The sequence below is a fragment of the Caretta caretta genome, chromosome 1 (genome assembly GCF_965140235.1).
Source record: "Caretta caretta isolate rCarCar2 chromosome 1, rCarCar1.hap1, whole genome shotgun sequence".
NCBI lineage: Eukaryota > Metazoa > Chordata > Testudines > Cheloniidae > Caretta > Caretta caretta.
This window is the reverse complement of record NC_134206.1, coordinates 339,724,129-339,748,236: the sequence shown is the minus strand read 5'-3', so window position 1 is coordinate 339,748,236 and position 24,108 is coordinate 339,724,129. Positions and strand designations below refer to the sequence as shown.

General features: G+C 43.9%; 1 protein-coding gene across 3 annotated transcripts in view; it reads left to right on the top strand.

Moving 5' to 3' along the window:
- Nucleotides 1-3,618: 3,618 nt before the first annotated feature.
- The window catches only part of OPTN (optineurin), a 42,367-nt gene continuing 21,877 nt past the window's right edge, over nucleotides 3,619-24,108 (top strand). Inside the window, exons 1-7 of one of the 3 annotated variants that reach the window (XM_048836575.2) lie at nucleotides 3,619-3,822; nucleotides 10,221-10,397; nucleotides 12,553-12,755; nucleotides 16,201-16,371; nucleotides 17,793-17,872; nucleotides 18,960-19,094; nucleotides 20,860-20,950. In XM_048836575.2, the coding sequence (XP_048692532.1) occupies nucleotides 10,232-10,397; nucleotides 12,553-12,755; nucleotides 16,201-16,371; nucleotides 17,793-17,872; nucleotides 18,960-19,094; nucleotides 20,860-20,950 (846 nt within the window). In that variant the 5' untranslated portion in view covers nucleotides 3,619-3,822; nucleotides 10,221-10,231. The remainder of the gene's footprint in view (nucleotides 3,823-10,220; nucleotides 10,398-12,552; nucleotides 12,756-16,200; nucleotides 16,372-17,792; nucleotides 17,873-18,959; nucleotides 19,095-20,859; nucleotides 20,951-24,108) is intronic. The other 2 variants (XM_048836576.2, XM_048836577.2) reach the window with 2 other exon arrangements.

Below are 24,108 nucleotides of genomic sequence, written 5' to 3'. Positions count from 1 at the left end.
AATATTCTATGCACAATATTTTAAAATTCTGCATATTTTATTTCTCAAAATAACATTATATAATCATGCCAGTTTCAATTATTTTGATAATTTATTTCAAAATACTTGCCAGCAATTATGTCTATAACAACAGACACACAAAATAATTCCACCAGAAGTAGAGTTAAAGAAACTGCAATGACAACCCAGTTTCTGTTTCTCTGCCCCCCCCCCAGCCCAGACATCTGCACCCCTCCTCCACGGAGTCCAGCCACGGGGCACCCCCCAGCCCAGACATCTGACTCTCTACCCCCCAGATCCCAGCTGTGGACCCCTCCCCAGCCCAAACACCCCTCCCCGCCAGAGCCCAGCTGCAGGGTGTCCCGTCCCCCCGCCCAGACACCTGCATCCCCTACCCCTGAGAGCCCAGGGATCCAGAGGGAGAAACAGCCTGGTGCTGGGTCCAGTGCTTGCATGGAGATTCCTGCACACTGCCTCCTTCCTTCCTTCCTTCCTTCCTTCCTTCCTTCCTTCAAGGCATGCTGAGAACTGCAGCTGCCGGGGTACCTCCAGCTTCCTCTCCCCAGCCCCCCGCAGCATATTCTGTTTGTGAGCCGGTCTCTGCTGGGTCCAACAGCCCCTAGTGGCGGCCAGCAGCTCTGCAGCCCATTTCCAGGCGGCGGGAGAAGGAAATTCTGCGCACACAACATTAATTTCTGTGCAAATTCTGCACGCACAGCAGGGCAGAATTCCCTCTGGCTGGGGTACGGTGTAGACTTGACCCGTGGGATCCTGGGCTCCAGTACGAGCCAGGAAGTCCGCGCAGCAATGAAACATCCCTGGAGCCCGAGTTGGCTGGCACAGGCCAGCGGTGGGCATCCAGGTGCTGTGTAGACACAGGCGCTGTAGCCTGGTGGCAGGGGTGCTGGAACAATGTGTGTAGTGGGGGTGCTGAGAGCCATTGAACCAAACTGTGTCTGTAATCCCGGTATATGATGGAAACCACTTCAAGCCAGCGAGTGCAGCAGCACCCCCAGCACCCCTAGTTCCAGCTCCTATGCCTGGTGGTTAAGAAACCCACCTGAGAGATGAGAGACCCAGGGTCCCCTTCCTCTGTGCCAATGATTGGATCAATAATTAAAGGAGGACCGCTTCAAGAGGAGTCCGGTGGCACCTTAAAGACTAACAGATTTATTTGGGCATAAGCTTTGGTGGGTAAAAATCCCACTTCCTCAGATGCATGGTGTGAAAATGACAAACGCAGGCATCGTACAAGGACACATGAAGGAGCATCAAGAGGGGACCCAGCGCCTGACCCACAGCAGGAGATTGGGGGGTGGGAAGGCGGTAAAAGGGGGCTCCCATGGGAGAAACCATTTCAAGGCAGGTTTCAGAGTAACAGCCGTGTTAGTCTGTATTCGCAAAAAGAAAAGGAGGACTTGTGGCACCTTAGAGACTAACCAATTTATTTGAGCATAAGCTTTCGTGAGCTACAGCTCACTTCATCGGATGCATACTGTGGAAAGCACAGAAGATCTTTTTATACACATAAACCATGAAAAAATGGGTGTTTACCATTACAACAGGTTTTCTCTCCCCCCACCCCACTCTCCTGTTGGTAATAGCTTATCTAAAGTGATCACTCTCCTTACAATGTGTATGATAATCAAGGTGGGCCATTTCCAGCACAAATCCAGGGTTTAACAAGAACGTCTGGGGGGGGCGGGGTAGGAAAAAACAAGGGGAAATAGGTTACCTTGCATAATGACTTAGCCACTCCCAGTCTCTATTAAAGCCTAAGTTAAATGTATCCAATTTGCAAATGAATTCCAATTCAACAGTCTCTCGCTGGAGTCTGGATTTGAAGCTTTTCTGTTGTAATATCACAACTTTCATGTCTGTAATCGCGTGACCAGAGAGATTGAAGTGTTCTCCGACTGGTTTATGAATGTTATAATTCTTGACATCTGATTTGTGTCCATTTATTTTTTTACGTAGAGACTGTCCAGTTTGACCAATGTACATGGCAGAGGGGCATTGCTGGCACATGATGGCATATATCAAATTGGTGGATGTGCAGGTGAACGAGCCTCTGTTAGTGTGGCTGATGTTATTAGGCCCTGTGATGGTGTCCCCTGAATAGATATGTGGGCACAGTTGGCAACGGGCTTTGTTGCAAGGATAGGTTCCTGGGCTAGTGGTTCTGTTGTGTGGTATGTGGTTGCTGGTGAGTATTTGCTTCAGGTTGGGGGGCTGTCTGTAGGCAAGGACTGGCCTGTCTCCCAAGATTTGTGAGAGTGTTGGGTCATCCTTCAGGATAGGTTGTAGATCCTTAATAATGCGTTGGAGGGGTTTTAGTTGGGGGCTGAAGGTGACGGCTAGTGGCGTTCTGTTATTTTCTTTGTTAGGCCTGTCCTGTAGTAGGTGACTTCTGGGAACTCTTCTGGCTCTATCAATCTGTTTCTTCACTTCCGCAGGTGGGTATTGTAGTTGTAAGAATGCTTGATAGAGATCTTATAGGTGTTTGTCTCTGTCTGAGGGGTTGGAGCAAATGCGGTTGTATCGCAGAGCTTGGCTGTAGACAATGGATCGTGTGGTGTGGTCAGGCTGAAAGCTGGAGGCATGTAGGTAGGAATAGCGGTCAGTAGGTTTCTGGTATAGGGTGGTGTTTATGTGACCATCATTTATTAGCACTGTCGTGTCAAGGAAGTGGATCTCTTGTGTGGACTGGACCAGGCTGAGGTTGATGGTGGGATGGAAACTGTTGAAATCATGTTGGAATTCCTCAAGTGCTTTTCTTCCATGGGTCCAGATGATGTAGATGTCATCAATATAGCACAAGTAGAGTAGGGGCATTAGGGGACGAGAGCTGAGGAAGCGTTGCTCTAAGTCAGCCATAAAAATGTTGGCATACTGTGGGGCCATTGGGAGACAGCCCCCCAACCTGAAGCAAATACTCACCAGCAACCACATACCACACAACAAAGTCATTATGGAAGGTAACCTATTTCCCCTTGTTTTTTCCTACCTCCCCCCCCCCCCCCGACGTTCTTGTTAAACCCTGGATTTGTGCTGGAAACGGCCCACCTTGATTATCATACACATTGTAAGGAGAGTGATTACTTTAGATAAGCTATTACCAACAGGGGAGTGGGTTTGTGGGGGGCGGGTGGGGAGAAAACCTGGATTTGTGCTGGAAATGGCCCAACTTGATTATCATACACACTGTAAGGAGAGTGATCACTTTAGATAGGCTATTACCAGCAGGAGAGTGGGGTGGGGGGAGAGAAAACCTTTTGTAGTGGTAAACACCCATTTTTTCATGGTTTGTGTATATAAAAAGATCTTCTGTACTTTCCACAGTATGCATCCGATGAAGTGAGCTGTAGCTCACGAAAGCTTATGCTCATTTCAAGGCGAATCCTAGACTGAAGCCTGCCCTTCAGCGGCCCCGGGGCAGCGATTTCTCTCTCCCCGGCGCCGGGGGAGGGCAGCGGGGTTGTGAGGGGCAGAGGAGGAGCGGGCTGGGGGAAGCTCACGCCGCTCTTTGGCAGCCCACAGCCGCCCTCCCACGGGGCGTGAGCTCCAGGCGGGGCGCCTCTGGCTCCGGGCCAAGGCAGGCCCCGCTCCCCGCGGGCGGGGCCCGGGAAAGTCCCGCGGCGGCGGCGTCCGGCGTCACGGGAGTCAGCTGAGCTGGGCAGGGCGGGGAGCGAGGCCCCGTAACAAACCCGCCCCCGGCCGTGGGAGCCTGCGGCGGAGCGAGGAGGTGGCGGCGGCCGGGCGCGGCCGAGGCCGGGGACGGAGCCGTTGGGCGCGGCCGGACGCGCGGGGTCTGGAGCTCAGGTGAGCGTCGCCCTCCAGCGCGCCGCGCCGGGGGCCAGGGAAAGTGAAACTCACCCCCGCAGCGCGGCGGCGGGGAAGGGGCTGCCGCAGGTGCCGCTTCCAAAGAGCGACCGCGCCCCGTCCCGCGGCACTGCGCCAGTGCGGGGAGCCGGCCCTGATCCCCAGGGGGACCCCCCCGCTCCCTGGGGGAGCCCGGCGCTGCCCTCCTGCCGCCTGGGCATCCCCGCGGAGGGGGAAGTGCTCGGAGCCCGGGGACGTTTGGAGACCCTGCGAGCTGGGAGCATGCTCAGCCTCCCCCTTGCTCATAGGATCCCCGGCCCTTGTGACCATCTCGTCAGACCCCTGGTAGACCACAGGCCAGATAACCCCCCGCCCCGATAATTCCTATTTGAACTGGAGTATAGTGGGGTGTCTGTCTGTTTTTTACACCACAGCCATTGCGCAGTTGCCACCTTTCACACCCCGACTTTCACAATGAGCCAAAAATCAAGCTAATCCCATTTCAAAACAAGGCAATCCCTAGGGACCCCCACGCTGTATGTGACTAGAGCCCCTGGCATGCAATCTGGGACTGCGGTTGGCCCCTTGTTTCTCCCCTCCCGCACTCTCTCCCCTGCTTGCTCCCCCCCTTACCCCTGTTTGCTGGAAGCTGATTTAAAAAAAGAAGAAAGAAGAAGCTACAAGCCAAAAACCACCCAACAAGCAATCACAAGCCAATTAAGCCAAAAACAAGCCCAATTTCTGTGGTGGTGTTTTTTGGTGGGTTTGGCATGTCTGATTCACTGTTGTATGTCACCGGTTCCCATCGTGCTCCAAAATAGCCATTACTTTAAAAAATGATTGTACTGCACAGTCACGGCTCAGAGCCCTGCAGGCTTAGAGATAAAAAAAGGCACTGAGTGTTGTGGCCTTTGGGTGGAGGCACCAGGAGAATCAGCGGCGTGTTTTGTGGGTTGCTCTGTACCTCTGTAAAGAGAACCTGGTAGCAGGTGGCTGGAACTGGGAGAGGAGACACGAAAATTAGGTAGTTCAAAAGTGAGGCTGAAAGACTAAATCAAGAAACAAGATCTCTCCCTGCTGTCATAAAGCTGTGACACACAGGAATGCTGCTAAGAGACTGCGCTCTCCTGGCCTTGACCCATGTCAGGTAACTGGGGCTGTGGAATAAAAGTTAAAGGTCCCATGATAAGAGTCAGTGTCCAGAGATGATTTTACATCCACCTCCCTGTATTTAAAGAATAAATGATTTTTACCAAACCGAAGGGGCGTGAACTACTGCATTGCTAATGACTAAGGCCTACATTTTAGTCACAGGTATTTTTAGTAAAAGTCATGGACAGGTCACGGGCAGTAAACAAAAATTCACAGCCCGTGGTCTGTCCATGACTTGTATTATATACCCCTAACTAAAACTTGGGCCGGGGGCTGTGGGGGGGAGGGGGCAGCGGCATGCGTCTGGGACTCCCACTGGTGTTGGGGCGTGGGCGTGAGCAGCAGCGCATGACCCAGGACCCCTACTGGGGGGGAGGGTTGGTGGGGCTGGCAGGCTCCCTACCCAGCTTCGCGCATCTCCTTGGAAGAAGCCGGCACATCCCTGCAGCTCCTAGGGGGATTGAAGGCCAGGGGGGCCCCCCGCATGCTGCCTCTGCCATGAGCTCTAGTGCCGCAGCTCCCCTTGGCCGGGAACCGCAGCCAGTGAGAGCTGTGGGGGCAGCACGCAGAGCCCCCTGGACCCTCTGCCTGGGAGCTGAAGAGACGTGCCAGATGCTTCCGGGGGGGTCCTCCCACCCTGAGGTAAGCGACACCCCTGCCCCAGCCCCCACCCAAACTGCTACTGGGGGGAGGGGCACGATGGCCTGAGACTGCCCCAGCAGCGGCCGGTGTGGCTGGCCCAGAGGTTGCCTGATCTGTTCGGGCAGCCCTGGAGCCAGCTGCAGTAGCCGCTGCAGAAGTAATGGAGGTCATAGAAAGTCACAAAATCTGTGACCTCTGTGACAGACACAAAGCCTTACTAATGATACATCTCTTTAGGATTGATCAAGCCCTCCCCTTTACATGACCTCAGGGTTTTGGTTTCATGGCCGCCCTTCCCTTGGATGAGAAGGAAGAATTGAGATTCTCACTGGAACCTATTGGTAGAACTGTTCATGTTACCTGTTGAACCCAGCACTTACAGCTCCCTACAGACCAGGGTCAAGAAACTGGAGGCCTGAATTTTCTTCCCCTTTTTGCTTTTGGCACTTGTGTTGCTCCACTGGAGTGACACCAGTGTGGTGAAGCAGAGATTCAGGCCATGTGACTCAAACCTGCACCATGACTGTGGAGAGCAGAAACACATAGGTATCTTTTGCTGAGCAGCTTGCAGCTATTTCTGTTCTGGATGTTTCCATATGAACAATTTCTTATAAATGGGTTGCTATTTGCTTATCTCATTTATTTATTTATTATTAATAATAATACATGTTAAATATGTATAGTGCAAAAACTTTGTATGGGGCTTTACAGAGTTGAAGGCCAGGTCCCTGCACTGAGAACTTAAAATTTGTATTGGACAAAGCAAATAAAGGTAATCAAAAAAGAAAAGAATTTTAGGAAAGGGAAGGATAAAAGAGAAGGTACTATTTACTGTAAACAAATCCTAAACTCTCACTTTTTAAAATTGAGAATTTTTTGGGGCATCATCATAAGTTTCATTAATTTTGTTGTGATTATGGAGTTAGCTCTAAAATCCCTCCCTCCCTTACAATTAACTTATGTAGGTGAGAGTGAGTCATGCACCGGGCTAGGACTTAGACCCAGTTTGGCAGCCCTAGATTCAATTCCTTACTCTGATGCTGGTTTGCTGAGTGACCCTGAGCAAGTCCCTTTCCTTCCCTTCCCTGTGTCTCCCCACATCTAAAATGGGGATAACACTGGCCTCCTTTCTAAAGAGCTTTGAGATCTACAGGTGAAAAGTGCTATATAAGAAAAGGGCAGTATCTGTCCCTGACAATAGAATTACAGCCACAGGGCCACATTCCTGAGTATTTGGTTTTCTGGATTCAATAATTACATATTGCACGCCAGCACCACTCTGACAGGGCTGTCTGTCTGTCTCTTGAGCTTGACCTCTGTGGCAACCATCAAATGCTTGGCGGTGCTCCTAATGGAATAGAAATAAATACACTATGAATTATACCATACCAGCCCTTTAACATCCAAATGCTCAGAAACTTATGAGAAGGCCTGATTGAAAAAGGGGTGGAAAGGGACAGGTAGATTAGATAATATAAGCCCAGCTGTGGTGGTTCTATAAATACCTTTTTGGTGTAGGGAGGGAAAGAAAACTTTAAAGTGCCTTTTTTTTTTTTTTTAATTTAAAATAAGGTGAAAGAGGACAATATGGAGTTCAGGTGAGTGGAGATATGGATGTGTTCCATGCTATAAGGCCAACCATAGCTGTGAATGAATGAACTTTTAATGTGACGTGCCTACACTATTCTATTCTAAATAGTTTTTTGTACCACACTTATCACCATAGTGTCTGAGCACCTTCCAGCAGTGGATTGAGCAATGTAACTAACAGCCGTCATGTTTGGTTCTCTCATGCTGTCCTCAGGGGAAGAAGTGTGGACAGTGGAGTGTGGTGTTTTGGTTTTTTTAAATATATGTGTGTGTGTGTGTGTGTGTTTGTTGGAGAAGTCAAGTCAAGGAAATGCTCCTTGTTTTTGGAGTGGAAGTTGGTGAGGTTTATGATGGTCATTAGTTCCTGAGGTAGTTCGTTCCAAAGTCTTGGTCTGGCCTCCAAGAAAGCTGTTTCCTGCACAGAGGAGCTTTATCCTTATTGTAGAAAGTTCCATTGCACCGGAGGAGAGAAGCTGTCGACCATGGTCTTCATCCCAGAGCTTTAGCCGCTCTTTTAGATACTCTGGGCCTAGGCCATGGAGCGCCTTCTGGGGAAGGACCAAGACCATGAACTTGATTCAGTATTATATGGGGATTTGGTGTAGGGAGCCAAGAACAGGTTTGATGTGTTCCACGGTGGATTTGATTTAAATCACTAGTCAGGAAGTCTCGATTTAATCATGGATTTCTACATAAAAGTGTATTCTTATTGGTTGTTATAACCTTAATACGTATTCTTCACAACTCAGAGATAGATGTAGGTTTCATTTTTAGAAGGTACACACTATACATTTTTAAAGTGATTTATTTTGAAAACTTTTCAGATTAGTTTTACAGCTATATCAGAAAATGAATGATTGTTTGGTTATTTCATTTACCAAAGGTAACTGAAGCAGATATTTATGAAGTCATTGGGAGGTGAACTATCTACAAATCAACAGTTTAAGCATTAATATTTGGAGAATTTTCCTGCCATGCTGTATTAGGAGGAGAACATCACGAGACAGACATTTAAATTGTTTTGTTTAACTAAAACAACAACATTATGTATTCTAGATTTTTTTTCTTCAACAGCAAACCTATAATAGTTTAACAAAACAAGCATATGAATTTTTGAATTTAGTTAAACATTCAAGTTTTTTAATATCAAGTTAGTTTTTGTTAAAATTGTTTTTAACTAAAATAGTTAAATATATATATTTTTAAAACAAAAATTAAATCGACTATGTCAGCCAGATCAACATGAGAAGCTTAAAATATTGGCTTCTGCAGTTAACTCAGTCATCTTCACCTTCATTTTCCTCTTTGTTCATAATCTGGAAAAGAAAAACAAGCGTTCCTGGTTTTTCAGGTCCCAAACGATTTCTCAATTTGGAATGAATTAGTCCAAAGGAAGAAAATATTCTTTCTACACCAGAAGAAGAAGCTACTGTTGTTAAAAGTGAGATTATCACTTCAACAGTCTCTGAATCCAAGTGCTTAAGTGACTTTCACCAGTTCACTGGTGTGCCTTTCTTTAAAACATCATCAGCAAACATATATTTCTTGAATGGTTCTTATTCCCAAACTGGGTCTCTTTTATGGCCTGCTGCCATTATAGGTTTTCCCTTCTAGTGAGAGAATGGTATGAAGGCTACACTCAGAAAGACCTCAAAACTTCTTGAATATGCTGCTCAAACAGTTTCACTTTTGTTTCTACTGCCTGTCCCTCCCTGCTCACATTTATCTCCAGACGTCTTCTCCTTGTCTAGATCTATCCCGCTTGCAACAATCTTCTATTCACTGAACTTTTTGAAACTTTGCACTTTTAGAGAGAGGTAAGGTATTGACTCTGTATACACAAATTTGCAAAGGGACAATAGGGTTGAGGTCTGTGATTTCTCACCTCTATATATTATTTGTTTGTTTAAAAACATTTTTGCTGTTAACAAGCATGTTATCTCTGGAGACACAAATCCACAGTTTGAGAACTGCAAAATTAAGCATCTCTGATCGTAACTTCTAGATTGAGCACTGAGTCCCATTGGGTAGATAGAAAGATTAACCTAAATAATCTATACAGAAGCCCTTAGAACCCCATAAAATTGGGTCCCTAATCCATGAACTATTGGAACTCATTTACAAAACTTTTCTTAAACATTACATGAATATATTGTCTCATAATATAGAATTAGAATTTATAATCCTATTCCATGATGAGATATCTTTGAGCTATAATGTATCTTAATTAAAACCATCTTTAGATAGGTTTTTTCCTCAAAAAGCATTTTATCAAAAAAATTCTATTTAAATTTAAAAAATCAGATTTTTAAAAAACATTTTTTAAAAAAAAAATCATTGATTTTTATCCACCCTGATGTGTTCACAGTAGATTGTGTATTGCTGAGGAGATGTGCTGCAGAGTTCTGTATCAAGGCCCAGAATTGTAGATGAATCTCTTGAACAAAATGTGGATGAAACACCCAAGTGCTGCCTGGTTTCAAGTCAAAGCCATGTGCAACTTGTAGGGGTTTGCCCCAAAATGATGATACAAGCCCACGTTTCCTGAAGGTTAATGAGTCTTGGCTGAGTGTTATGTGAATAAACTAAATAGCTCAAGGCTCACACAGATCTTTTGCAAAAAGAAAAGGAGTACTTGTGGCACCTTAGAGACTAACAAATTTGTTTGAGCGTAAGCTTTCGTGAGCTACAACTCACTTCATTGGATGCAACAGCTGTAGCTCACGAAAGCTTATACTCAAATAAATTAGTTAGTCTCTATGGTGCCACAAGTACTCCTTTTCTTTTTGCAAATACAGTCTAACATGGCTGCTACTCTGAAACAGATCTTTTGGGGATTTATGGGGAATACTCTGTTGTGGTAAGCTCAATAGCAACACTCCTTTGTCATGGCAGTGCAGAACGATCTAGTGGTGTATCCATGGTATGTCTCAGTTGTTGGCTAGCTACTGGATTTTTTTGGTATGCAACTTTTCATCAAGAAATTAAATTTCTCTTTGTTAATCTTATTATAGTCACTGCAGTGATGTCCAGCAAGCCGCTAAGGCGTCCTGCTGAAAATGGTGAATGTCACAAGAGTGAAACGGGAAATGGACCCCACAATCTGGCTTCTCCTACACTTGGCACGTACACCCCAGAAGAGATGGTGCAGCAGATGAAAGAGCTGATTACAGAGAACAATGAATTAAAAGGTGAATGAGAACCTGCCTTGAAATGTAGAGGCTAGATTCTCCATGGTCTTGTTTCTTGTGTTGTCCTTTATACCTGTGCCAAGTGGGTTTAAAAACACTATCAAATACGAATTCCCCGCCCAACCACAGTGGTGTGGTAACATTGCACTGTGCATAGGTGTAAATGACTACACAAGGTGTAAGGCAATACAGAATCTGCCCCATGCTATATGGTAATATTTAAGGTGATCTTATGAAATTGAATCTGTATGGAAGAATAAGCGGAAACAACCAGACTGAAGTATAACTTGGTTTCTTGAGAATTATAGAAATAGTTAGTACAGGTTTGCAAAATTAGTATGAAAACTTACCAGACCAGGCACAAAATCTGTTTGGCTATGATGATTGATACAAAAAAAATGACATTTCCTTGTCAAGGAAACAAATGTATTTGCCCTGGTCAAGTAAAGTGTTTTTTCCCTCCTGAAGGCTGGGTTAGTGTGACCCGTGGCCAGAGAGTTCCATGAGCCATTAGGCTTTTAAAGTTTATATTTCAAAACAACATTCTGTATTTAAAACTTAGATTATTAATAATTCTTATCGCACTAATCTTGCATTACTAATTACATGGGGTACATGAAGGGACACATTTCAGAGCCTTAAATCAATACTATACATAGGAATTATGTTGAGATAAAATAAGAGAGCTCTCTTGGGCAGATCTTAGGGCAAATGGAAAGCTAGAGCAACATATGTAATTCATCACAGGTTAAAAAATGAAGACCAAATATCTGTACACACCTACCATTTGTCTTGCATCTTGTAAGATGTCGTCTCTGTAGATGCAACATCACTAGTGCTGCTCATTAATTGAGTACCACCTTTTTAGCTGTAAGAGCTCTTATTTTTACAGCTGTCAGATTTCCAGAGTCATTAGATCCTCTAGGATGTAAAGCCAAGGGTATCTTTCGTGGTCTGGGAAGCGATGTATAGAATAACTTTAATAGTATCTTTTCAATACCAGCTGGGCAGTCCAATACCATATGAAGTAAAGTTTCAGGACCAAACTTTCAGCTCATGTAAACTGGCATAGCTCCATTGTCTTCAGTGGATTTATACCAGAAGAAGAAATAGTCCTCCGTGTATATTACAGCTCCAGCACACTTTACTATTGGAAGCTAAAGAAAAGTACATTGTGTTTGAAATCCAGTAACCCTGAAAGAAGTGAGTCTTTAAAGTGGCTCTGACCTGAAATATTTTAATTGATTTGTCAGAGCCCTTCATAATTGTATATCCTCACAAATTCATGATGTTTATAAAAGTCTTCTCACCAAGGGAAAAAATCACTATGTACAGGACAGCAATGAGGCTGTTTACTTTGTGTGTTTAACAGCACTTTGTATCTAATCAAACAGGGAAATAATATAGCAAACCACTTTCAGCCATAGTAAGCATCGGTATAACTTGTAACACTTTCAGACAGAGATGTGGCTTTCAGATTGACAGCGTGTCTTTTAAATTCAGTGACTTTTTTTTTTGTGGATGTTAGAATGTATGATCCCTGACTGAGTCTGACATTTTGTGTAGTGGCCCCAAAGCTCTCTAATTTCCTTTAGCTAGATCGCTCTTTATTTAAATAAGGATCAGCACTGGCCTCTACATGTTATTGTCACTCAAGTCAATGGAAATTGTATGGGTATCTGAGCACTTAATTGGATCCTAAAATATCTTAGGTTTTGAATATTCAGACTGTATTTATGTAAACGTGTAGCCAGGATTTTCCAGTGAGGCTCAAGAGTATGGTCTGATTCTCCCCTGTCTTGTGTCTTGTAAAGTCATTTACACCTGCACAGTATGAAAGGCAGTGGAGAAGCAAGTCATGCCTCACTGGTAAGTGGTGATCTAGTGGTAACCCAAGAGATTCAGAGACCATGGACAGGTAATTTAGTGTTATGGCAATACTATTTTTTTTAGAGGGCCCCAAACAAGATCAGCACCCCATTGTGCTAGATACAACAAACCTATAGTGAGAAAGTCCTTATCCCAGATAGCTGACCATCTAAATAGAAATACTCTGCTCTTCTGTGCAGAACATTGTCACTGGCCTGGCTCACTTTCCTATTTCTCTGGCAAGGGATTAGTATCTGTTCATATGTTGTTTCTGAACACTCTCTAGAAGCCATGAAGATACATAACCAAGCTATGAAGGATCGGTATGAGGAGCTTTCTGTATGGCGAGAGAAACAGAAGGAGGAGCGGGAGTTTTACGAGTCCAAGTTCAAAGAAGCTAAACATTACTTGCAAGTCAAGTGCCTTGAAAACGAAGAGCTGCAGAAACAACTTCAAAGCTTAAAAGAGAAAGAGGTGGGGTCTGAAATGGTAAATAAAAAGTGGCCCACCAGCTTTTTATTCGTATCTCTTTATTACACTGTATTTTTTAAATTTTTTTCCATTTTTTTGTTTTGTTTTTACTTTAGAGGGATTGTATCATAATGGAAATCATTGGACTGATTTTTTTCCAAAGGTAACTGACTTCCAGGAGATTTGAGAAATCAGGCCACAGCTGAGAGAATTAAAACTGAACTTCGGACATCTCATTCACTTTTCATTCTCTGTTCTGTTAGTCATGTTTCTCTTTTGGTTTCATTTCTTTTTCCTAGTTAGTTTTTTCCTTCTTTTTTCCTAGTTTAGTTTAGTGCTCTTGCGTTTGGGCTTCCATTGTTAGAGGGGGAAGTTTAAATGCAAAAAACAAAACCCCACCAGAAACCCTTCCCACTATTTCCATCTAACTTTTTTTTTAAGTCATAAAAATACTCTTGTTCATATTGGGCCAAATGCATCTCTGGTCTGCAGTACCTATATTTTGAGTCCATCTAAACTGCCTGTCTGCATCCCTCTAAGTAATGGGAAAAGTTGCTTTGTAACTGAGTGGTTTGAAACAGGGTAGGAGGTGGTGCTAGCTCATTGGGGTGCCTTAAGCAGGAATATTGTTGCCCCCTCCCCACATACAGATGGCCCTCTTGAGCTGCTCAGGGTCCTAAGCAATTGCTAGGTCTGCTTATGCCTAGTGCCAGCTCTGCCCCCTGAGGTAGCTATCTAGTAGCTTGGCAACATTGACTTGCATGTATTGTCATGCAGAAGGCCTATATTGAAAAAACCTATTTAAGGTTTGTACTGGGATATGCATGTGGAGATATATTTGCACCTTCAGGTGTAGAACGTTATTTAAAATTGATACTTCAGGGTTTAAACCAACTGTTAGGGATTAAGATGAGAGCTTCATGGGGGCAGTTTATCGCCCATCTGCCTACTAAGGGGCTTCTTGCACCTTCCTTTGAAGCATCTAGTGCTAGCCAATGTTGCAGGATACTAGTTGTTTATTATTATTAGTTTGTATTAGATGAGCTACAGATCTGATCCAATCTGGCAGTTCTTATGTTCATTCAAATTCAAAGCTGACATCTCACTGGCATTCAAAGATTGATGTCCACAAATTCACTCTGTGACCTGTTTGCCCTCTGAAATATGCTTTTCTGCATTTGACTGGTGGGCAGGACTCTCTCTTTGTCTTCCAACCCCAAAGGAGTGGGGTGCATGGGGAAATGGAGGGAAGAGAGAAATCACTGTAGGGTAGAATAGAGGAGGATGATCAAATCAGAAAAGAACAAACCTCTTGTAAAAAGAATGAGAGCATCTTTTAGACAGAAAACACGAAGCGGGAGTTAGGACTCTGGTCTAACATGGGGTCTAAGATTCTGATCCTGCAATGAATTCTACATAGGCAGAAGTTATTGGGGCCCTTGGCAGGCCCAGGTGTTTGTCTGTCTAGACCTTGATGAGCTCTAAGGGAGGAAAAACTGTTCATTTTTTAATTCACAGTATGTTAAACTAGTTTCTCAAAACTCCGCTTTAAAGTGATGCTGTCAGGTCAAACTTTGCGCCAAATTAATTTTTTTTGCAAAGCCTGCCACAGAGAGAGATGTTTTTCTTTTAATATTTTATTTTGTTTCCTGTAAAAACTCTGTTCAAAAAAGCAAACCAACAACCAACTGCAGGATTTGCAAAATAAATCTTGCAGCTTTTGCCAGGGCATGAAAACATCAAAGTGACAAAGAAATTCAAGAAGTAAGACTAGATTTTTTTTTTTCAGGGTTAAGAATCTCTTGTGGTGGTGACCTAGGCAAGGACACTTATTACTGTTTGTGATTTCTAGCCTGACAATATCACTTAAGCCAAGACTATTTTCAGGAATTGTCCTGATTGTAACCTAAATTCTCTTCAGAGAGAGAATATGAAACAGTCCCTTATTTAAGATGAACTTTATTTAACTTTAACTTTGAATCCTATCTTTTTACTTTAGCATTTTCTAAAATAAAATACATCATAGCCACTTGCTGCTCATTAGGTGACCTCATGTGCCCACACAGTTTCAACTACTGATGAATCACAGATCCATCCTCTGGCCTTCACAGGCTATAAATACTAGCACTCAGAATGGCTTTGAGAGGAAAAACCCCTACACTTCTGCCTTCTTGCCAGCAAGGGCTGTGATAAGGCTACTTCCCCTCCTGGTCTGAACACAAAATCCGAGGCAACAAGAGGTGGAGGAGATGCTCTATGAGGAGTGGCAGCACCAGAGCAGATGCCAGCATGGCAAAACTTTAGGAGCTGGGGAAGGTGGGGGGGGAGGAACTGGGGCAAAGGATGCAGCATAGAAGGGAATGGAGGAGACTGGGGGGAGGGGGGGTTGCCCAGAACTCATAGTGGCAGTGCGGAGGGCAGGAGGGAAAAAGCTGGGGCAGAGGGAGACAAACTCAAGGGGAAGGATTGGGAGTTGAGCAAGTCACCATAGGGAGGGGTGGAAACTGGAGCTTAATGGTTAAGTAGAAGCCAAAAAAAGGGGTTCTCAAATCCCCCCTCCCCACCCCCAAGGAGGGAGAAGAGACTCTGGGCAAGATGTGGGGAGACTGGGGGGATTTGGAGAGGCTTTCCGAGGAAGAGATAGGAGGGAGAGATTTGGAAGAAGGGATGGGGGAAATTGCAGATGTGAAGAGAGAGCCTTCAGCAAAGAGAAGGGGAACAGGGGGAGAGATTGTAGGGAAAGGGGCAGACAGACGGGCATTTGGACGATTCCAGGAAGAGAGGAGGTAGGATCCCAGATGAGTTGGAGAAAGAGAAGTGAGGAAGAAGGGGGTACACAGGAGAGGGAATAGTTCTAAGTCCAAGGAGAGACTGGTGGGGATTGGGGAATGGGGCTTAGAGTGTTGGAGTCAATGGTGGGGAATGAGGAACAAAGAGAGATTGGATTTAGAGTCTACCTATTTACATGGCCCCCACACTGTATTGTCCACTTATTTAAAATAGTCCTGTCGGCACTATGGAATTTACCGTATTGAAGGACCTGGTGAAAACACATTTGTCTCCCTGGCATGGTTAACTTAAAACACAGTTTGTTCTTGCAGTGCAGATAGGGGAGAACTGGGCTTAATGAGCTTGAGTCTCCTCTTGCTTACACCAGTGTAGCTCTGCTGACTTGAGTGGAGTTGCTCCTGGTTTACGGCAGTGTTGAGGAGAATCAGGTGCATGTTTCAAAACTGGGCTCCAGCCTTGCAGGAGATGGTTGCGTTATTTGATAACTTAGTTTAATGCAGTTTGATCAGAGCAAATTTTAATAGTTTATTCACTGACTTTTTCTGTGTATACCTAATGGTGTTGAGGCTGTTTGGGATGCTGTTGTGTTGTTTTTGCCTCAGCACTTCTGCTTGGGTAGCTTTGGATATCTGTTTGGTTGGCTAATATGGTGTGTATTTTACATCTTTCCCAGGGGAACTGCACAGTCCTTAGGGAGGAAATGACCCAGGAAACTAAGCAGCTGAAGACCCAGGTGGTGCGGCTCCAGGCTGAGAAGGCAGATCTGCTTGCCATTGTTTCAGAACTACAGCTCAAACTCAATGTCCCATCGACAGAGGACTCTTTTGTTGAGATCAGAATGAGTGTAAGTTATTGGGAACAAACCATTAACAGCACCATATTTTTGCTTCAAGAAGTATCAGTTGGCCTATTGCAGGAAGAGTATGGAGAGCACAATCTGAAAAGTTTTTGTGGTTCAGACAGGATATTTTTGAGGGCAAATTTCTGTGAGATCCATGAGGGATTTAGCAGTGCAGTTTCCTGTAATGGTAAATGCACAGCTCAGTCCCTGTGCAATGTGTTGAAAAGACTGTATGCCACTTTGAGAGGGGGGCTAACAACCCCAGCCCTAATATCTGCAACACAGGTTGCACAGAAGTGCATGAGTGAATAACATACTGGTTTGTGGTTTGTTTGGTTTTTTTTTTTGAATAACTGACTTTCCTCTGGGGATGATTCTTTAAAGGGATTTTTGTCTACTTTCTCCTATAGTAATGAGGGCCCTTATGCGTGTGTGCGTGAGGGCTGGAGAACTAGATGGCGTTTCTGTTCTCCATTCTCTCCTGTTCAGTCTGTGTCTTCCACACTGTGCTGACACCACTCCAGGCAGATGCCTGGAGCAGGCATTGCATACCACAGGTTCACTTTTGTGCTGTGTTTAGTTCAGGGGAAACTTGTATGTATATGTGGGTTTTGGGTTTTCTTCCCCCTCCCCCCTTCCTGGTGGCAGGGAAAGGGTTCAATTTTCTGTTGACAGAAATTAGAGATGCTGTCAAACTCAATTTAGCTCAAATTTTAGATATTCAAAAGTTCTGTGCTGTAACTGTGCTAGAGACAGAGAGAGCTACTTCTGCTATCACCATTGAATCTACGGAGGCTTCTTCATGGACAAAATCAATAGTTTCTTGATCATTTTTATGGTAGTGGATCCATGTCTGGAAGGGCAATCGCTGCGTTAGGCTGAAAGGGTTTAATTCACCCTCACTCACTGGGGAATTCTAGAGTTGCTGGGGAAGCTTCAAGCCGTGAGCTCAACTTATGCCCCATTATGGCTACAAAATTCAATCAGGAAGGCACTGGGCTCTATATTGGCAGGGAGAAATTATTCCCTATGGGAGGGCAGGTTGTTGGCTTCCCACAAATGAGTGGTTGTTAGACCTATACTGGAAGTCATCTCTGATATTGATGAGCATGTCAACTGTCTGATCTCTGATTTTTTTGCTAGGGAAAAAATTAGTGGCAAAAGGTTGTAGGGGGAAGGGATGGCTCCTCTGTTGTCCTTCTCATTTGATCTGTACTAATGGGATGGCCAGAGTACACATTAAATATTAACTTTTAAAATTTCCAAATGTGAGATTTATTCCCTGGAATCTTGTGTAGTTGTGTTGTCATGGTGTGATTCTTCCTCAGCTTTCTCTTATTCAAAAAGTAAATGAAATAAAAGCAGATACCTAGCTAGTGACAACTTGGAAATATCAAAGCTAATATTCTTTTTATCCCCAACAGGAAGGAGAACCAAATGCAGCTTTAAAAGAAAATCAGGATGTTGTTAATGACCAAAGGACCAACAACGCAGCTGCCTACATGTATGTGGATTCTGGTGCTGTTTCAAGCTTGAGATATATAATTTTTTTTAAACCAAAATCACAGAATGTATTGCTTAAGACTCCTCCCACAATTCTATCTTCACATGAACTTTATGCCTGAGGCTTGTTTCCTTGCTGAACTTATACTTCTTTATAGGTTTAGGCAGCTGATACTATTAAAGTTTCCATTTTGGATGCTGCCCAATTTAGTAGCAAGAACTGTCTTAGATAATCCCATGTGACATGCTAGCTACGTTTCAGTAGCACATAATGTGATTCCTATACATCCTATCACAAAATTTGGGGAGTATGAACGTAATGAATACCCAGACACACACTCCCAAGCCACAAGGGGAGGAAGGTTGTGTCCTATCCCAGGAAAGTCAATTTCCCTATTACTTATAGTGAGGTCTCACATTTGATGTCATGAACTAATATGTTTTCCACTAGCATAATCTGACTTAAAAAAGCACTTTATGGGGGTGAAATACTACAGGATTTATTGGCTCAAAAATAAGGCAATTTTAATGAAAATGTAATTTTATTGGGATTTTGGGGTAGGGGGGGAATTGTTTTATAGAGAGATGTGAAATTTTGCATGTTTAATTGGAAAAACAGCCATTTTGTGAAGACATCCATCATGAAAAGCAACAGTTTTGGTTCCACAAAATGACCCATAATATACTTGTGAATATTTTAAATGTCAGATTTCTGTTTTTACATGGACCTACTCAGTTAAGTGGTTGAATACATCCTCCCTCTTGTTGTGAGCTGTTTTTGAAGTGGTGCTTGAAGCAAGAACTGCACTCATGGTCATGGAGCCAGATCTTGAGGATCATGGGCTGCCACTATTTTAGCCTTTTGGCAAGACTCATTTTTTGGGTGTCCAACTTGAGACACTCTAATGGGGCCTGACTTTCAGAGAGCTGGTTCTCAACAATTTCTGAAAATGTGGTCCCTATAAAGTGTCAAGCTGAGCATCCAGAATCACTAGTCACTTCTGAAAATCTTGGCATTCAGCTGGGCGAATGGTGGACTGTAAAAATTAATTTGTAATCACCTGTACTAATAGCATGTTTGATCAAAGCAGGAGCAGATCTGTGGATGAACCAAAGAATTTGGAATCTGAAGAGCTTACTGTTAGCCAACTTCTTTGTTGCCTTAGAAATGAGACTCAGATGAGAGAGAGCCTTGAAAAGGAACTTCAAGAACACAAGGAGAGGTATAAAATAGATGGTAACAAGTATTTTGAATTGCAACCATTATCCATCAGAGCCATTTCAGCCAAAGCTACCAAACCCGTGGGTAGACAGGGACAAGCTCAAACGTCAATATGATGTTGACAGTAGTATACAGGCTGTAGTACATGCTGCTGTGCATTGACCGATATTTATCTGATAATGACTCCTTTATTGTAGCCATGGGAGTGGTAAATCACAGGTTCTCTTCTTCTATTTTCTACTCCTGTTCTCTTAATTCTCAACACAAAGCAGTTCAGGATCCTTTTCCCGTTGCCCCCTCTGGGCTTGCAGTTTCCCAAAATTGAAGTGAAATGGTGTAATGGATATTTGAGGACATTTTAGCTCATGAATTGCTCATGCACTGTCTCTGCAGTTTTCCAATGAAATATTCTCATGGTGTGATGTCCTTTCTATGGGACCTTGGGCAAGTCAAATTTTATATAGTGTGAATAATAATAGTTACTTCACAGGGCTTTAATTCTTTAAAGTTTGAGACTCTCAGATACATTATTTTTGAAAGCTCCTTAGAAATGCCTAAAATAAATTTAATTCCAGATACCTAAAGCGAATGTCCCAGATGAGACCTGCATAAGCTCAGTCACATTGGTGTAAATTGGAAGTAACTGTTCAAGTTACTGGAATTTCACTGGTGTGAAACGAAGCTGCTCCACAATTGCCATTTTGCAAGGACAGCGTGAGATCTGTTTGGAGTAGACACTATACCAGTGCAAATCAGTCACATAATGATTCTAAACGGCCTTCCTAGAAGTGATAACAAGCTTTGCCAATAGCCAAATTACTTTCTAGATATGTCTACACTACAGTTAAACACCATGCAATTAATCACCTCCAGCTTGAGCCCAAATATCCACACCGCAATTAAACAGCTCCATGGCCAGAGCCCCTCAGGCTGACATGGCGAGCTGAGGGTGTTTAATAGCAGTGTCGACATATCCTCAGGATATGTCTACTCAGTAGTTTAAGTTGTTTTTTTGTAGTGTTGGCAGGTGTACCCATGCTGGCTTTAACCTGGCCAGCACAGGTAACAATAGCAGTGAAGACGCAGTTGTCACGGGTTGCTGCATAGGCTAACTGCCCCAGTAAAAGCCTACCTGGGGCACTATGTACTCAGGTTGTTAGCCCACACTGGAGTGCATGCTGCTATATTAAAGCTAGTATGGGTGTACCTACCCACAATATAATTTGCACCTTAATTTGCAGTGTAGATGTATCCTCAGAAAAGTGTGAAATTCTCCTTACCATTTGAAAACCTCAAAGGAAAAAATAGATTCAGAATTAATATTTCTGATCGTGTTCCCAACTTCCAAGAGACACAAGGGACAGATGCATCCATACTCATAGAAAAAGATTTTTGGAAAGTAGCTTTCATTTGTACTGTGACATGATCACTATGAACAATGATCACTACGAACAATGATCACTACAGCTGAATCCCACTTTATTCCTGTACCATGAAAATAAACTTGTATGTCTTTATATATAAAATGAAGTAAGGGCAAGGTATGTAGGAGAATCCAAAAAAATAAATCAGCTTCTGGACATATCTTCATATTTCACTGTGTGCTTATATATTTTTAATTCTGACTTATGCGGGAAATGTTAATGTTAGAGTAATATATACAGCAATAGCATATGGTCTCTGAATGCTCCCACTTTTTAAAATGCTCATTATCTCATACTGAATGTGTGTTGAAACTATCATCATTGATTCCTTATGTTTCTCAGGCTATCGAAGTTGGAGAAGGAAGTGGCTGATTATCTGGAGACTGGAACTCAAACGGAATGGGCAAAAGAAGAGGATGAAAGTGCAAAGAGAGTACGTAGCAGTCATCTGGGGACACGATTTTGAGCAACTACAAAGAACTTGTTGGGGGCAGGCAAGATTAGTGTTAATGATACAAGGGTCCAGCCCTTTGGCTGCACCTGAGAAGAATTGGGCAAAGTTCAAGAGGAAGATACAAAGGTGAACTCCATGCTCCTCTGATCCTGGACTGGTTCTCCTGAAGGGTGTTCTAAATTACACAAACTACCAATAGCCCCAAGAAGCAGTTAGTGGAGTCACACTCATGCCCAACTACCTTGACCATGCCCTCTAAACAGGGCACAAAGGAGTGACATAGGATCTTTTATGCCCACAGAGGATCTCTCTAATTTGGAGTAATCCTCCCATGTCTTGGGCCACAATCCACTGGCAATGTGGTGTAAAACACCGACCCTAGCTGCAGAGTTCAGGCCTGAATCCATGTTTGGATGGGGGTTATTTCTCTCCTAGCATTAATGTATTTTCCCCCCTGATTTTGGTGAGTTCATTGCCATGGAGGAGCACAACTGTCTTGGACATAGATGCAGTTGCAGATATAGCTGGGTCTTAATCCTTTGAATTAAGGCCTTGAACTGACGGTGGGAGCCAATGGAGAACAAAGTAGTAAGCTCACAGTGACTGGCAGTTGTATCTGCATAAGTTGGTTTTTCTGTTGCTCAAATGTTTAGCCATAAGTACAGTGAATTATAGTAATCAAGTCTGAAGGTGACAAACGTGGATTATTGGGGCTAGATCTTCAAGGAAGAAGGGGTGGAGGATTGTAGCTGCTGAAGGTGGAAGAAGGTGGTGCTGTGTGTGGTTGGTTTTTCATTTGGTTTTTTTTTGGAGGGGGGGGGCGGAGTTTGCTGTCACAAACCACTTGAAGGGGAGTCCCAGCCACTGATACTGCCTGGTCATTTAGGGGATGGTGGGTGTCCCAGGCAAACTACCTCTCCATACCAGTCTGATGAACAGAGTGGGAGATGTCCCAGCAAATTTCTTCAAGTATTTTCCTCTTCTGACTACTTCAGTCTTGTCTGGGTTCAGGTTGAGTCAGATACCCTTGATCCAGATGTAGGCATTGTGACATACTTATGACTGTGCTGGCTGCATCTGTGAAAACATGAAGTGTACAGCTGGGTTTTCTTAATATATTGTTGGCAGCAGAGTTTCTGTTGTTTCACCAACTCTCCAAGCAGCTTCTTGCCAATGCAGATGTTGTAGGGGGCCAGGAGAGCAGGGTGGATCTTTTGGAGACTATGCAGGTGAGAGCCCTTGGGGACCAGGAGCAGTTGCCCATCACCACTGAGTCTGGTGTGAGAGGGAAGACTGCAGCTGTTGCAGTGCTGTACCACCTTCTCCAGCTGTGTCATGTAGATGGGTCAGCAGCAGCTTGGAGATGGCCTTCATCAACTGTTAGGAGGAGAGTTGTCTTAAAGTGCCACTAAGGTTGTGGCTATGCTGTCCCCTGGTCTTGAAGTTTTCACGAAGTTGAGAGGTCACATGATGCTGGAGTTTGCCTGTCGTTACTTTCCTGTTCGGAGGCAGGTGTTGGAGAGGTAGTCTGCGCTAAGTGTTGGGGTTTTGTTGAGGATTGGGCTATTGCATTTTGCAATGAGGATGGCAGAGTTGCTTCTCAGAAGACTGTGTTGACTGTGCCCAGTGCTAATGGGAGTACTTGATCTTCAATGGTGTTCACCTGTGACAAAGCACAGCATTCAAATGTTTCCAAGGGCTTCCAGCACTTTATTGTGCATGAGTTAGGGCCTAACTGTTTTCTGTAAGGAGTGGTTAATACTGTCTGGGCTGCTTCTCAGTTTGCTGCCATGGGAAGTTCCTCTAGTATTTGATTTTCTGCAAATTAAAAAGAGAGCTCCTTTGGTGGCTGGTGCTTTGGTCTTGGAGTCAGCTGCTGGTAGCTGTTTTGTAGCTGTGATGGCAGAGGAGTAAAATGTTCTTTGCTTTTGTTTTGGAAGTGGGATTGTGCTGCTCATGGATGGATTTGGAGTGGGTCTTACACCGCCTGTGTTCCGGCCTTGTGCTTCATCTGATGTAGCTTGTGAACCATCGTGGTTTCAGTAGGTCATAGGAGTCAATGGCAGTCATCCGTAAATGACTGGTGTTCTTCTAGCTTGTCAGCACCTTGGATGAAATGAGAGAGCCTTTTAAGATGGCTAAAAACTTAAAGGTGTCTACTCCAAGAATGAAGATCCAATCCAGTATGTGCCAGGCTGATTGCATGGGGCTGGAGTGAGTTAATTTGAATCTCATGGTTCCATGCATGTGATATTATGATGTGTTGGTGTTTGTGGAAGTCACAGTAACTAGAGACAATTAAACTGGGCATTTTTAACTGCTATACTAGGTAGCAGGTCCAGCTCCTCCAGGAAATCTGCAGGGTCTATGTTTAGAAGTCTGCAGACCAGCAAGAGTCCTAGATTTCTCTTGTCCTTAGCTTCAGAGACCATGTGGAACAATTCTAAGGATTTGGGTCTGGAGTATCTTCTGCTTCTAAAGTTGGAGGGGAACACAACTGCTGCAGCTCTTTCCTTTGTCTTCTAGGATTTTGCTCAGTTTGTGTTATGTTGAGTAGTGTGTGAGGATGAGCTGTATTATGGGGGGGGCTGAATCTGGATTTAAATCAGGTATTGGTGCAGCATACACATCTTGTCCAAATGCAGATCCTGAATGGTGCTGGTTTTGTTGGTGACTGACCCATGGATTCATCACCATGAGTTTTTGAAGAAGTTATCTTCTGATACCAGGCACTGAACGTGGCTTGCAATAATGTGGACAGCTGACTAATTCAAATCAGTGTTTTGTTTTAATTATGTGGGATTGCTTCATTTTTGCATATGCGTTTTCATTACAACAAATTTTGGGGGTGGAGGGGAAACAAATTATTTCTCATTAACTTCAGAAATATTTTGTCTAAATAATTTACAAGTGGTTTGAAGCCATAATGAGAGAGCCTGGAGGCAGAGATTCTCATGGTGGGGATAATCTGTTGCAGATGTATGCAGTTTTGCTAGAAATCCTTTTCCTTCTCTTCTGGGTAAAGAACATAACATACGAATGTAAGAGTGGCCATATTGGTTCAGCCCAATAGTCCATCTAGCCGAGTATTCTCTGTTCCAGAAGTGGCCAATGCTAGGTGCTAGAGCTCTGCATAG